We start from the raw sequence: 16,350 nt of genomic DNA, 5'->3' as shown, positions 1-16,350 counted from the left end.
AAGCAAGCATGCTGAATGCGGTAGTTCAGTGTTAATGACGTGTATGTATAGCTTGCTATATATAGCATAAATTACGGAAGCAATAGTCTATTTAACATAGCTTTGGTAAAAAATGTCAGCTGAAAATTACCCAAAGAAAATGTTTCATTTTCGTCACCAAAGTCCTTGTGTGTGATTGTTCACATTTTAGTGATTATTTGGGTACATCTGTTAATTCCGCATAAACTGTGATATTTATCTGTTAAGCGTTTTTTAGATTTTACAAAGCAAAATGGACCAATCTAGCTATATATATTGTGCCTCCTCCCCATTGACCATTTAGCCAGTTCATCACCGACATTGCATTGTGACATAATATTCCACATATATATCCGTTTAATTAATTTGTTGGCTTGTACTACTCGGAGAAGGGACCATCATGGAGGGGCCCTCAACTTTGGGGCAAGGAGTAGTCTAGGTTGTCCATATGGTCCCTTGTCTGAGCAGTACAAGCTATCAAATTAATTAGACAAATGCATATGTGGAATATTATTTCACAAAGCAATGTCGGTGATGAACAGGCTAAATGGTCAATGGGGCGGAGGCACTATATTTACAACTAGATTTGTCCATTTTGTTTAGAAAAATCAACTAACCGTCTCCGCTAACCGCCTAGCTAGTACATGGACGAGCTCTAAACTTTGGGACAAGGAGTAGTCTATATAAGATAAGCCAATAATTTCATAGTGATCAGGCTGTCCATATGGTCCCCTTTCCGAGTAGTACAACCCAACAAATTAATTAAAGGGATATATATATATATATATATATATGTGGAATATTATTTCACAAAGCAATGTTGGTGATGAATTGGCTAAATGGTCAATGGGGAGGAGGCACTATATATCTATAGCTAGATTGGTCCATTTTGTTTCGTAGAATCAACTAATTGTCTCCGCTAACCGACCAGCTAGCACATAGATGGGCCCTCAACTTTGGGGTAGGGAGTAGTCTATATAAGATAGGCCATTGATTTCTTAGCGATCAGGCTGTCCACATGGTCCCTTCTCCGAGCACTACAAGCCAACAAATTAATTAAATGGATATATATGTGGAATATTATTTCACAAAGTAATGTCGGTGACGAACCGGCTAAATGGTCAATGGGGTGGAGGCACTATATATATAGCTATATTGGTCCATTTTGTTTAGTAAAATCAATTAACCATCTCTGCTAACCGCTTAGCTAGCACATGGAGGGGCTCTCAACTTTGGGGTAGGAAGTAGTCTATATAAGATAAGCTAATCATTTCCTAGCGATCAGGCTGTCCATGTGGTCCCTTCTCTGAGCAGTACAAGCCAACAAATTAATTAGACGGATATATATGTGGAATATTATTTGACAAAGCAATGTCAGTGATGAACTGGGTAAATGGTCAATGGGAAGGAGGCACTATATATGTAGCTAGATTGGTCCATTTTGTGTGTGGTGGAGAACGTTGACACTTTGCTGCCTAATACTTTGTACTTTGAGAGTGAAGATATCACTTACCCCAATTGATACGCTTCCTCTATCTTCCTCTCCTGATCTTGATGTTGACAAAGATGAAAGATGGTTCTGTTTTCTTTGTGATTTAATAATATTGTAAGTTGTTTCTTTGATATCATGAATACATATATGAATCACACCGAAAACTATACATGAAGGAAGTGTATATAGAGACCAATAAACCTAACAATAGAATCAATAACATATTAGTACAACCAATTAGAAAAAAAAAAAATAGTAATTTTATCTTTAAATTCGTTAAAAAAATAATAATAATTTAGGCCTTTTTTTTTTTTTCTTGTTTTGGACCACTTCGGTAATATATATATATATATATGCACTTGTGATGCTTGTGTCCTACATTGGAAAAGTATAAACTAAAAGAGTAGTTAATATACCTAAGTAGACCTAAGCTCATTAGCTTAATTAAGCTTTTGGACTAGAAGTGGTGTCCTAGTTAGGGTTGTGCACATCAGCCGCCTACCGCCCATTGGCCGTCCACCATGCCGACGCCGAGTCGCCACCGACAACCGGTGACCGGTAGACGGTACAACATTTCACTACCGACATAAGTTCGGTCGGCAGGCGGAGTAGTTTTTGGAGAAGACGGGTTTTGCAGCGACCCGCACAAACAATGGCCTTTTTTTAAAAAAAAAATAAAAATGACGCTTCTTCTTTTTTCTCCCGATTTGGAGTTAATTATCGGATTTTTTTCTTTTTTCTTTGATAGTTCAATATATATTAAGAAGGCAAATTGCTGACAAGATAGTGTGGTTGAGCTTTTGAAGCCATTGACAGTTTCAATGAAGACTTTATTAGAGGGAGTTTTATTATGATATATATATATAGAGGTCAAAAGAATGAAATTATGAAAGGATATATCCATTGTTTCGGATTTGGCTTAGGTGCGATAGTGGAAAACTACCGCACCTGTGGTAGCCCAAAACGACTCAGTTTTGGGCAATAAAAAATTAATATTTCTAAAGAAAAACAAATATTAAAATATTAAAATATTAAAAAAACTAATAAAATTAAAAGAAAAAGAAAAAGAATAATTAAAGGGGTGGCTCAAAAAAAAAAAAAAACTTTAAAAAAATTTTTGGGTTTTTGGGATAGTGGACCATGTCAAGGAGCTGGCGTGGTTTGACCACCCTATAAGCCGATATGGGGGGTGGCGAAGAAGCACCCCTATGGCCAAGGGTGAGATAGGCCACCCCCCAAAAGCCAAATGCCAAGGGTAAAAGTTTTGGGGTGGTAGGACCACCCCTTAATATGGGAACTTTAGGCCCACCCCATGCACCGACCATAGGGGTGGCGAAACCCTCGAGGCCGCCAGGAATTTTGACCACCCAAACCTTTTAAGGTTTTTTTTTTTTTACTATTCATTGTTACTTGTTTATTTATTTTTATTTCTTTTGGCATTTGGCCTTTTTTGGGGTGGCGGTTACAACCATGAGGGAATAGTAGATCCACCCCCAAACCGGCCATGGGGGTGGCTGGAGCCACCCCTTTAATTATTCTTTTTCTTTTTCTTTTATTTTTATTAGTTTTTTTAAAAAAAAAATTTAAAATTTTTATTTTTGTTTTTCTTTAAAAATATTAATTTTTTATTGCCCAAAACTGGGTCGTTTTGGGCTACCGTAGGTGCAGTAGTTTTCCACTACCGCACCTAAGCCAAATCCTTTAGTAAGTATAACTACTTACTGAGAATGATACTATTTTAGTAAGTATAATTACTTACTGAGACTGATACTATTTTATAAAGCTTTTGAAGTATGATTATTACATGAGCCTGAATATTTTTTGAATAACATGATTATATGCTTTCAATTATTTTTACATGTGTTGAAATAAGTTGCGAAATGAAAGGAGATGATTATGAGAACAAAATGATGATTTTAAGAGACATGTTTTTGCATAATGTTGAACATTGAGAGATTACACCACATTTACATAGATGTTGATACAGATGTAGAAGATGGTGAAGATGATCTATATGCTTGCCTAGGTTACTATGGATAAGGCTTTTTGGTGCCTTAGTTTGTTGTAAAATATCATGAAGATGTCCATATTTTGAAATGTATCTATAGTTAGACATATTCTCGGTACTTTTGGTGTACATTTACCTATGTGCCGTCTGTTGCACTTTTGACTAGTGTGTTTTTTTGTCTTGTAAAGTACAATTTATAAATCTGTTTAATATAGAAGTCTTGTTATCAGCTATGATATGTTTTGTAAGGGTTACATAAGAAAAAAACAAATTTTTTCGCTACAAGATTTATAATCTCTAATGCTATTGAGGTAGAGATAGTAGTGCTTAGTGGCAATTGGAAATTTCCACTTTCGCCTTTCTTTAAGTAAAGTCGGGGCACTACACCTTACTTCAAACTACGACTATATGACACACACTCACCTTTCTTGGGCTGAATTTTGATCTTTCAACCATATAACATTTGAAAAGACACATGGACGGCTCACAAATCACGCAACACACACACCTTTCTCTAGTCACTTTTTGAACTAATCAATTTGGTAATAGTTTAAGGTGGGAAAGATCACATGCCCCTTTAAATTACCATCTAATTGATAATGTTCCTCCAAATTTTTAATTGTGACAATGTCATCTTGAAATTACCAAAACATTGTCAATGTCCCCAAAGGCTAGCAAAAAGATAAAAATGCTCCTATAAAATTTGCAACAAGACAAAAATACCCTTATAAAGTCAAAAATAATAAATAATTAAAAAAAAAAACAAAATTTTTTAATTTTTATCTAAAAAAAAATTATTTTATTTTAAATTATCTTTCAAAAAATGAACTTTTTTATTTTTTTTTTAAACGAAATTTTTTATTTTTTAAAACGAATATTTTCAATTTTAATTTTTAAAAAAATCGAAAATTTTCATTTATTTTTTCTTATAAAAAGGATTTATATATATATATATATATAAATTTGGCCACCCCTTGGATAATTTTTTTTTTTTAAATTTTTAATTTTAGGTTTTTTTCTAGAAGTTTTAGTATTTTTTGTTTTTATTTTACTAATGTTAGTTTTGTCACTGGGGAACATTGACAATGTTTTGGTAGTTTGAGGGGACATTGTCAATTTTGTAGTAGTTTGAGGGGATATGTGGACTTTTCCTCATGACAGAACTAAGAATTTTTATCGACAATGATCCAAGTATAAATGAGAAATATATTAAAATAGGGGGCCAAAGAATGAATGGTAAATATATTAATATTAAATATTAAATCAACATATAAAAAATAAAATTAGTATCCATTCAGTGTTAAAAAAATATAAGCAAAATAAAAGATACGAAATAATTGTTTCTTAAAATATTTCAGTTTTCAATTCAATTACCTATTAAAATGGAACTCGACATTCTCCTAAATCCCAGAAATAATCTATGATTTGGGGTGTGGCATGTAATTAAGCAAACCTTACCCTTAGCTCTACGAAAAACCGCATTCTCCTCATATTCACACTGCACTCTAGAAAACAATACGGATTTTGGAGAAATACGTAGGACATTTTAATTCATGGGTCTAGAGCATTATAGTCATATATACAAATTTTCTTGTTTGAAATGCCCAATGTTTTCTTAAAATTTTTGTACTGGTTTTATGGGTCTAGGCCAAACAAAAAATTGTGGAATGCTTTCTTTTGGGCCCAAGGCCAAACTAAAAGATTTAGCCTATAAATAGGTCCTTACACCAAGTACAAACCCTAGACTAAAATATTGGGCATTGGACATACTCTTCTCTCAGAGACTGACTTAGCATCGGAGTGAGACCCGCCAACGAGTTCTCTTAATTGGTTATTGTCTTGCAGGAATGCGAAGATTCAAGATCATGGATGTCTCGAAGAACGTGCAAATCACACCAATAGAAAACTAATAGAACGAAAAATGTTTTAACACATACTATTAAACATACATATAAACTCGAGATTGAATTATTTAAGGTCCAAGTTAATTTATTTAATTAACTTAAATGATCAAATTATAATAATAATTAATATAAATTTACAAAAAAAAATCACCATATTTACTTTATATAAGAAGTGAATAAGTTGATTGAATATTTTGTAAACAAACTCAAATTCGTTCAAAAACAAGCAAGCCAAAATCGAATAAAACATCTAGCTCAGTGATATGCTTGAGCTTGACTCATGTTCGAAATAAAATTAAATGAGTCAAATTTAAACATTCAATACTTAACTTAGACTCGATAATATACATTGTTGCCTACTTTTGTCCCACATAAACAAATCAAAATCCCTTCTCACAAAATGAATCTTTGGTTGATAACGTGACTTGCATGAACATTTCAAGAGGAAGTGTTTTCCCCCTCTCTGTATGATGCAGGGATTTGGTCCATCTCGGTAGGTGAGGTACCTCTAATAAGTTAAAGAATTGGAGATTTCATTGTGAGAATACAATCTATCAATGTTGGGGAGAGAATCACTAAGGAAGTCAAATAAGAGTAAATTAATATACGTATTATGATACTACTTCTAGCATAAAAGCTTAAGTTAATGGGGTTTGATCCACTTATATATATTAACCACTATTGTTTTTTTTTATATATATATATATATATATATATATATATATATATATATATATTTTCTCAATGTGGAGTACAAACCTCACAAGTGTATGCACAACAATCAATTAAGGTCACGACTCCCACGAAAGAGCACCATTGACCGGAGCTTAATTTGTTTACAACAGGACAACAGCAAAAGTTTGTATTTAAAAGAATCTTCTACAGCTTGGCAAATGGCATAAAATGATACCATGTATCTCTCTTATTAGGTACAACATGAAGACATTAGAAAACCCAGAAAATGCACTCACAAAACCCACATTGATAACTACAATAACAACAAAAGGAAAAGGCACACCATATTCACAATCTTCCAAGAAGCAAATCTAGCAGGAATAAGCTTCATCAACATTGCTCTTATTCATATTGTACCGGAATTTAGATCTCACATTTGATAATGTATACGCCATCTCTGTATTGAGTAGAAAGCAATTATTAAGCCAAATCTAGAACACTGAAAAACGACACCACATGTGCTCTAGTTTTTTCTTACGGTGCAAGGGCAAACCTATAGCTTAGCTTGGGAGGCCAATGTCCCCCTTAAATTTTAAAAATCTCCTCAAAATTATAGGCTTTTACGAAATAAACCTTTTAAAATATTTTTTTACACCCTAAAAACTTTTTGTTTTAGTTTTACCCTCCCCGAATTTAAAAAAAAAAAAAATCAAAAAATAAAGGCTGGTGGCGAATCACACACCTCACACACACACATATCGAATCACACACACACACACACACACACAGATATATATATATCACAAACCAAACCAATGGCAGATTCAGAATTGAACTAGAGATAACCCTTCTCTTTGCAGCATTGAATAGCTCCATCGAACATTTCATTGATCCCATACTTGTATTTGAAGCCAGAATCTAACAGCTTTTTTGTTGAGAGACTCGGTATTTTATACCCTTTAATTTCCTTCAAAGAACTGCACAAAAGGGAAGAAATAATTTTGAGATTAAAGGGAAAAAAAATATATATATATAAATTTTAGTTTATGTAATAAATAGTGAAGGGTAATTGAACTCACTCTAATGTTGGTATTTGAAATTCTGGGTACCTAGCTGACAGAAATTGAGACATCTGCTCAATTGTGACGACATCTGATGAACAATTATACCTTCCTTTTACAGTAGGACATTCAAGGAGAAAAATATGTGCCCTGGCCACGTCATCTACATGGACCAATGATGCATTGAGAAGAAAACTATATTGATCCTTGTCACCTGCAGAGGCATTATAAGTTATTAATTCACATCAAATACTCTTTTATTGTAATAACAAAAGAAATTATAGAGATTCCTTAGGAAGGAGATCATCTAGAAATACATGTATTCGATAAAGTCTTTAAGGTGTACGATGTTATTTGATGGAATTTGCAAAAATATATATGCTTGATTCTTTGAAAAAAAAATTTAAAGAAAAAACAGGGGTATAAATTGGAAAAAAAAAAAAAAAAAACAGAGGTATATATATAACAATCTACTAAATAGTAAGTTTTGAAAGAAAAAAAAAAATACACACACATACCCAAGACCATAGCCAAGATTGCACGAACAGAGCTTGGGAACTTCGGACAAATGAAGGGTCCGACAACGAAGGAAGGAATTATGGTTACGACATCCAATCCATGTTTTTCTGCAAATTCAAGGGTTGCCCTTTCAGTTAATGTCTTTGAAATCATGTAGGAGCCTGAATTTCCAGTTGGATTTGGAGCTTTGAGGAAATCTACGTCGCTCCAAAAGCTCTCATCCATTTCATCAACCTCCTGATCGCCATTGAATACAACAGCTGATGCACTGGAAGTGTATACAACTCGCTTCACTGTCTTGGAATTTAAGCATGCTTGTAAGACACCCAGCGCTCCATCGATTGCTCTTTTTGTAACTATTTCTTCAGGCTCTCTGTCTTCAAAATCAACCGGAGTTGCAACGTGGAAAACGCCGGTGCATCCTTCAATGGGTGCATTGAAACTCTGTGGATCACTGAGATCTGCGTTGAAGATTTGGAGCCTCTCTGATGCTCTTGGCAGACTTGTAAGAAAGCTGATGTCTTTCTTTTGCTCTACTCACGCATCAAAAATTATATGGATAAAGAATTGCATGTAACAATAACATGTTTTAACGACATGTACGAATTAAAGATCCGGCTTTACAACATGGGTTGACAAAAAGAAATAAAATAAATAGTGAATTTAATATCTCCCAAAAGCTTCTGAGCAAAAAATTAATAAAATAAAACCACCATTGACAAAAAGAAATACTAAAATAGTATATATATATATATATATATATATATACCCAAAAAGGAATCCCACATGTTTTTCTTGATCTTATGAATATTCATTAATGAAGATGAAGATCTGTTAGATCGGGCATGGCTTACCAGAGTCAGATCTAACGGTGGTTCGGACAGAGTAGCCACGATCAAGGAGCCTCATGATGAGCCATGATCCTATAAACCCGGTACCACCTGTAACGCATACCAGACCTTTATCTCCTTCCATCTCTCTCTGCACCATCAAAAATAGTTTCCCAGATATCTGCAATTTTTTCGAGTTGGTTCTTTTGCTTTGCTGACCTCCCTTTAAAGTTTTAGGGTTTTTTTAATTATTTTTTATTTTTAGAAAATGCAACATCTCATTTTGTGTCATTTCAGCCGACAGTCTTGGGACATTGGATGGAATTGTTGTTGAAGAAAGCGTGAGGAAAATGTAATTTTCTTTTAAGTGATTAGACATGAATACGTAATACAAATTATTAGCTCATAATTATCACGATTCAAGACAAACAATTACCTTACTTTAGACGACAATTATATGACACTTTGAGAGGACACCACGCACCACACACCACACACCACACACTCACCTATCTTGGGATAAATTTTGATCTTTAGAGTCTATAACACTTGACAAGGCACCACATGGACACCTCACAATCACACCACACACTCACCTTTCTCTAGTCACTTTTTAATTAGGCGATTGAATAGTAGTATGAGAGATATTCTTTTAAATTATCACTTAATTGTTAATGTTTCTTTAAACTCATAAGAGCGGTGGCTGCTTCGTATAATCCTCAATTGACCTCAATAATTGTGACAATGTCACTTTTAAACTTTTAATTGTGATAATGTCTCCTTTAAACTTTTCATAAAAGCGGCTGATGCATTGCATGATAATGTCTCCTCAATTTTTAATTGTCACAATGTTACCTTCAAACTCTCAAAACGTTGTCAATGTTCCCTAAAGTTAGCAAAAAAATAAAAATATAATTATAAATTTCTCAATAGGACAATAATGCCCCTATAAATATGAAAAAAAAATTAATTTTTTAAAACAAAAATCTTAATTAAAAAAAAAAAACTATAAACGATTTTTTTTTAATGGAAAGTTTTATTTAATTTAATTTTTTTTTTTAAAAAAAAAAACAATTATGTTTTCAAAAACGAAAAATTTTATTTTACTAAACAAAATTTTTAAATTAAAAAAATCAATTTTTATTAAAAAAAAATCGAAATTTTTTCTTTTTTTTTCGTATAATTAGGATTTAAAAAAAATATATATATATTGGCCACCCTTTTTTTTTTATTTTTTTTTTTAGGTTTTAGGTTTTTTCTAGAAGTTTTAGTATATATATATTTTTATTTATTTTACTAAGGGTAGTTTCGTCATTAAGGGGACATTGACAATGTTTTAGTATTTTGGGGTGGACATTGTTACAATTGAAAGTTTTAGGGGACATTGTATATATTAAAATAGGGGAGGCCAAAGAGCGAATGATAAATATATTAATATTAAATATTATCAACATATAAAAAATAAATTTAGTATTCATTAAGTGTAGAGAAAACATAAGCAAAATAAAAGATACAAAATACTTGTTTCTTAAAATATTTCAATTTTCAATTCAATCACCTATTAAAATGGAACTCGACGTTCTCCTAAATTCCGAAAATCATCTATGATTGAATTGGGGTGCGGCAAACAATTAAGCAAACCTCACCTTTACCTCTACGAAAAACTGTATTCTCCTCCTATCTACATTGCACCCTAGAAAACAATATGAATTTTGGGGAAATACGTAGGGCATTTTAATTCATGTGTTTGGTGCATTATGGTCACACGGACTTTCTTGTTTGAGAGGCCCAATGTATTCTTAAAAAGTTTGATCTTGTTTATGGGTCTATGCCAAACAAAAATTTTTGGACAAAAGATTTTGTTTCAAATGCAAATTTTAAAAGTAAAATTAATAAAAATAAAATTGTAAAACCGTGGCCCACCCCAATTTGTGCATAGATCCGTCTGACTTTACCCTAATTTTTATTTTTTTTATTTTTTTTATAGTTAGTTTTCAAATGATGTATCATCATTTCATAAAATTTATGAGTGATTACTAATTACCTTTTCCCCCTATGAACTGACAACCCTACTACATGATCTTATTAAATTACCATTTGATGCCCAAAACCCTCATTCTATCAGTCAAAGGCGTTAACTCAGACGGTCAACCAGTCACTTGCGTCCCACATGCCATCTTGAAATTTTTTATCCAACATTTTTCCCCATCAACTATAACGCATTGTCACTTTGCCTCCATGAACTGATAACCCTACTGTGGGTAACAGTGGAATAGAAAATTTCAAGATGGCATGTGGGACGCACTTGACTGGTTGACCGTTTTAATTAACGCCTTTTACTGACGGAAAGGAGTTTTGGGCACAAAATAGTAGTTTGATAGGATCGGGTAGTAGAATTGTCAGTTCATAATAGGGGTGCAAAGGCGGTTACGGTTAGCGGTTAGTGGCAATAACCGCTAACCGTAACCGCCCTAGGGTTAGTAAATTTCACTAACCGCAACCGCTAACCGCCTAGCGGTTAGTGGCCGGTTAGCGGTTAGTGAAATAGATAACCGCCCGCTAACCGCTTTTTTAACATTGGGCTTTTTTTTTTGGCTTTTTGGGCTTTTTTTTACCCTCATTTTTTTTTCTTGTATTTTTAATATATTCTTGGGCCCAATTGCTATAAATATTTGAATTGTCATTGGATCATATGATTAAGTGTTGATCTTATAAACTTACAAACAAACAAAAATACTTCAATTGTAGTTATAAGTAACACATTGTTTAATCCAATGTCAATTACTTAATTTGATATTATATGAATCACATTGTCATTATCATTGTACATGAATAATTGATTAAGTATTGGAATTGTAATTGGATCATATAGTTAAATATTTATCTTATACATTTATATTATTCAATATGCATATAATATAACTATAAGCAATTATATATATATATATAAAAATAAAAAATAAAAAAAAAAATAAAAAAAAAAATTCAAAATTGTTCAAAATTGTTAATTTTCTTCTTTTTTTTTTTCTTTCAAAAAATGGTTAAATTTCTTTTTCTAAAAAATGTTCAAAAAATACATTAATACTTCAATTGTGATTATAAGTAACACATAGTTGAATCTAATGTCAATTACTTAATTTGATATTATATAATCATATAGTCTCATTAAATTATATCATATGATTCATATGATTAATTATTTAAATTCTTATCATATTTACTTATAATCTTTTTTCTTTGAATTGAACTTAATATCTAATGGTAAATGGCAATGTTCAAACTCCTAAATCCTAAATTCCTAAAGTATCTAATAATGCTTTAATTAAATTGTAGACTTGTAGTTATAAGTAACATATTGTTTAATTCAATTGAATCAATTGTGATTATCATTGTACATTAATCATATGATTAACTTGTAGACTTATGACTTATGAGTTATGTCATATTATATATGTATTATTTATTATTATATAATCATATGATTTAATGATCAAGTCATCATGTGATATAATCATATCAATTATAGTGATAATATATAAATTACTAAAATTATAATGATAATACATTAATACTTAAATTGTGTTTATAAGTAACACATTGGTCATTGTTTAATCCAATGTCAATTACTTAATTTGATATTATACATTTATATTATTCATATACATATGTAGACTTATATAGACTTATAACATATATAGACTTATAAGTTTATAACATACATTGGAAATAAGTCTCTAGATATTTAATTGTTGTATTAGTATGAATTAGTATACTTATGAGTTATGTCATATTATATATGCATAATTTGTTATTATATAATCAAATGATTTAATAATCAATCTCATGTGATATAATCATATAAATTATAGTGATAATATATTAATACTCAAATTGTGATTTAATTATTTTAAAAAAAAAATTGTGATTTAATGATCAAGTGATTATATGATATAATCATATAAATTATAGTGATAATATATTAATACTCAAATTGTGATTTAATTATTTTTAAAAAAAATTGTGATTTAATGATCAAGTGATTATGTTATATGTATATAAATATTTTTATAATTATAATTATAAAAATATATTATATAAAAAGGCGGTTAGCGGTTACGGTTAGTAGACCCAATAACCGCTAACCGCTAGGCGGTTATGGCGGTTAGGCGGTTAATGCGGTTAGACGGTTAGGCGGTTAGGCGGTTGGCGGTTATAGCGGTTAGCGGTTAGCGGGCGGTTAAAAACCGCCCGCCTTTGCACCCCTAGTTCATAAGGCAAAAGAACAATGCGTTGTAATTGATGAAGAAAAAAAGGTAATTAATAACCCAAATTTATTATTTTGAAAAATATATCACCAACTCATGAGATAATGACATATTATTTGAAAATCAACTATATATATATATATAGGCAATCCTATCTCAATGCGTAACTGAATTAAATGTGCTTCTAATTAATGTGAGTGATGCAGACCAAATCAAAGACTCCATAAACAAAGATGACCCAAGTATGATCATAGGCCTAGTATTTAAGTATAGGCGGAGCCAGATAATTTATATTGGAAGTATCATAAAATTTTTTTGAGGGTATCGAGTGGTAACTTGCGTAAGTAGAAGAGAAATTTTTTTTTTAAAAAAAAAAGCTTTCGTGGCACCCCAAAAGCCTCAAGTGGCTCCGCCAAGTGCTTATTATGTGTTTGAATTATTATTAATTTGTGCTAGAAGATTTTATATTCGACTCATTTGTTCGAGCATTTCAAAATTTAAATTTATTTAAACACATAAATCTCAAATGATATCTTTAATATTGTCGGTCCAAATTACTAGCAATAATTACTTTCAATAGAACCCTATTTGTAATTTAACCGTACATTGTTTTTCTTTTTCTTTTCTAGTAAAATACTCTCTGCGTTAACTTGTTTTTGATGATCTTGGCCATTTATCTTATTATTATAATTCCATGTTACAAAGGGATCGGATCAAGGCAGCAACCGTGTGGCCACCCTTTTGTTAGCTTTCTCATTTTATGTACGATATTCGAGATTTCGAGTGGACCACAGGCTCAGGCTCAGGCTCTTTTTGTCCTTTGTTCAGGTTTAGCACTTCAAAGAATCAGAGAACTTCCTGGTGTCAGGTTGGTCATCTTCCAAGGTCGGTAGAAGTGTACATATAAAAACAAGAAAATGAGTGTTTGGTTTCCAAGAAAGTGTGGGAAAAGAAAAGAAAATTTGGTGTATAGTTTTACCACTGGAGGTTTTGTGAAAAACCCAGTTGATAAAATGCAAGCTAAGTCTTGGAATCTGTTTCTTTTTTGTGTTTAATTAATTAATTTTTTTTTCAAAAACGAAGAATGAACAATATTCTTTTCTTGCATGCCGTTGCATAGGAGTTCAATGTTATTTGCTTGGTGAGAAAATTAAGCTTTGGTAGATATTTGAATATCCTGAATTTTCTTTTGTTGTATTTCTCCGCATTGGGAGCTGTAGGAGTTACTTTTTGCCTGTTGATTTGTGGGTATTCATGCAAATTGGATGTAACAGTGTTTTGTTGCGAGGTAGTTGACTTACTGTTAACTATTTTGATTTCATATGAATTTTACTTATAATCTGTTTGGATTCTGAGTATAGATATTAATAAAAACAAACTTTAAATGCTTTTCTATTCTGTTGGTATGTTCATATGAATCATATGATACAAAAGGCTTAACTTATTTGAACTTGGATATTGGTGAAAAACCAATTACTATATTTATTTTCTAAAATTTTTAATTGTAAGTTATTCTTAAGTTCCAATGGGGTGTATGTACGTGAAATCTCTTACATCCTCAGAGGTGTTCTGTGTGTGATTCTTTTTTTTTTTGTTACTTTGTTAAGCTGTTTGGCAAGTAGGAAAGGAGCTTTCTTTCTGACTAAACTTGGGGATTGGAAATAATGTGCAGGGTTGAGTACGTTCACTGAAATTCAGCCAACAACTAACTGAGTGGTTTCTCACAATGGGTCGAGAACTTCTATGTTTATGTCGGGTGGAAGCTAGGAGATTGATATGGCTCATAGGCATGATGTTTGCAGTGATTTTAGTGTTCCAGTATTGTGAATTTCCTTATGGTAATCTTCTCTCATCTTTATTTTCTGCTGGTAAGGCTTCGGTAGGGGGAAATAGTAGCTTCCAGAATGGAGATTCACCATCTCAATCTGTGTCTATTGGTAACATGACGAATTTGATTGATTCAAACTCCCACAGTACATATTCTGTTCATGAGAGAGCTAATACTTCTAATGGAAGGGATAGCATCCCCAAGGATGCTTCTTTATCAGGTAAAAATGGAGGCTCAAACCACTCTCTAGGACTAGATAAGGACTCTTCACCTGAAAATTTGGTAAAGCTAAATAATATTTCTAGTGAAAATAATGGATCTGCAGCAGAGGAGGCTAGAGAACCTGAACAGAGATTTTATCAAACCAACTATACTACAGATAGTGACTTTTCAATACATAAGATTGAAAAGGATTATAATACTTCCACTTCAGAACATATTGAAAGCTCAGATGCTGGTTTTGCATCCCCTTCGCCTGCAGTACCACCTATGAATTCATCACCACATGTAGCTTCTCCACCATTATCTGGGAAAGGCAAGAATTCTTCCCTGAACAGAGTCCCCAAGGTTAATAAAGGCCTGGAGTTGCCAACCTCTTCAGTAGTTTCAATATCCGAGATGGGTGATTTATTGCTTCAGAGCCGTGCTTCATCCCATTCCGCGGTATGTTTTAGCTTCAGCTTCAAGTTATGTTAGGATATGGGATCTTTTTGGCAATCATGTTAAAGGTGATTGACTTGTTTTAGAGTAAAATTGCTTCAGTCCTGTTCCTTATTTTGTTCATTTTGTTTGCAGACACCACAGTGGTCTTCAGTGGTTGACCAGGAACTACTAAATGCACGACTACTGATTGAGAATGCACCCATCATAAACAATGATCCAAATCTTTATGCTCCTATTTATAGGAATGTTTCTATGTTCAAAAGGTGAGTTAGTCACATCTATTTCTGTTGAAAATGCGCAGAAGCTCTTGTAGCTGCAATCTTACATGCAAATAACTTATTGATTGTTTGGTTTATTTATGTAATCCAAATTTGCAGGAGCTATGAGTTAATGGAAGACAATCTCAAAGTATACATTTACAGGGAAGGAGAAAAACCCATATTGCACCAGCCACGACTCAACGGAATATATGCATCTGAGGGATGGTTCATGAAGCTGCTGGAAGCTAACAAAAAATTCATTACTAGAGACCCAAGAAAAGCCCATCTTTTTTACTTACCCTTTAGCTCTCTGATGTTGGAGGAAACGTTTTATGTACCTAATTCGCACAGCTTTGATAAGTTTATACAGTTTTTGAGGAACTACTTGGATATGATTTCAGCAAAATATTCTTCCTGGAACAGAACTGGAGGAGCAGATCATTTTCTTGTTGCTTGTCATGATTGGGTATACTTTACACGCTTCCTTTCAAATTTTGCTTTATGCGTTTCATAAAAGAAATTAAATCAAGAAAAATCTTCTGACAACAATTCAATTGATGTCATTTTTATGTCATCCAAAACTCTAGTCTTGATGTTCTAATATGGCCTCTCTTCTTCAGGCCCCAGCGGAAACAAACCGAATCATGGCCAAGTGCATAAGAGCCCTCTGCAATGCTGATGTCAAAGAAGGTTTTGTTTTAGGCAAGGATGTGTCTCTTCCAGAAACATACGTGCGCTTGGCTCGGAATCCTCTCAGAGATCTTGGAGGCAAACCTCCTTCCCAGAGGTCAATTCTTGCTTTCTTTGCAGGGCGCATGCATGGCTAT

The 16,350-nt window shown here is 32.6% G+C and overlaps 2 protein-coding genes across 3 annotated transcripts in view; one reads left to right on the top strand and one right to left on the bottom strand.

The window, feature by feature from the left end:
• Positions 1–6,269: 6,269 nt before the first annotated feature.
• Positions 6,270–8,813, bottom strand: LOC132186852 (vestitone reductase-like). Of its 2 annotated transcripts, none has more exons than XM_059600951.1 (5): positions 8,532–8,813; positions 7,677–8,210; positions 7,177–7,372; positions 6,944–7,074; positions 6,270–6,554 (listed from the first exon to the last, which is right to left on the bottom strand). In XM_059600951.1, the coding sequence occupies exons 1-5, from the start codon at positions 8,665–8,667 to the stop codon at positions 6,469–6,471; spliced, it is 1,083 nt and encodes a 360-aa protein (XP_059456934.1). In that variant the 5' UTR covers positions 8,668–8,813; the 3' UTR covers positions 6,270–6,468. The 2 variants fall into 2 exon arrangements, with proteins under 2 accessions (XP_059456934.1, XP_059456935.1); XM_059600952.1 differs by having other exon boundaries at positions 6,474–6,554; positions 6,906–7,074; positions 8,532–8,812.
• Positions 8,814–14,455: 5,642 nt separating this feature from the next.
• Positions 14,456–16,350, top strand: part of LOC132188049 (probable glycosyltransferase At5g03795) — a 4,953-nt gene continuing 3,058 nt past the window's right edge. Inside the window, exons 1-4 of the mRNA XM_059602463.1 lie at positions 14,456–15,263; positions 15,396–15,526; positions 15,641–15,989; positions 16,144–16,345. Of these exons, the coding sequence (XP_059458446.1) occupies positions 14,499–15,263; positions 15,396–15,526; positions 15,641–15,989; positions 16,144–16,345 (1,447 nt within the window). The 5' untranslated portion in view covers positions 14,456–14,498. The remainder of the gene's footprint in view (positions 15,264–15,395; positions 15,527–15,640; positions 15,990–16,143; positions 16,346–16,350) is intronic.

Source organism: Corylus avellana, chromosome ca7 (assembly GCF_901000735.1).
Source record: "Corylus avellana chromosome ca7, CavTom2PMs-1.0".
In the NCBI taxonomy this organism is placed as follows: domain Eukaryota; kingdom Viridiplantae; phylum Streptophyta; class Magnoliopsida; order Fagales; family Betulaceae; genus Corylus; species Corylus avellana.
This window is presented reverse-complemented; position numbering and strand designations above follow the sequence as displayed.

Coding starts and splice junctions, on each gene's coding strand:
- LOC132186852 (XM_059600951.1), bottom strand. CDS start 8,667: ATGGTGCAGAGAGAGATGGAAGGAGATAAAGGTCTGGTATGCGTTACA. Junction 7,075..7,176: donor TTTCAAATACCAACATTAGA/GTGAGTTCAATT, acceptor CCTTTTGTGCAG/TTCTTTGAAGGAAATTAAAG. Junction 6,555..6,943: donor TCAATGCTGCAAAGAGAAGG/GTTATCTCTAGT, acceptor TACTCAATACAG/AGATGGCGTATACATTATCA.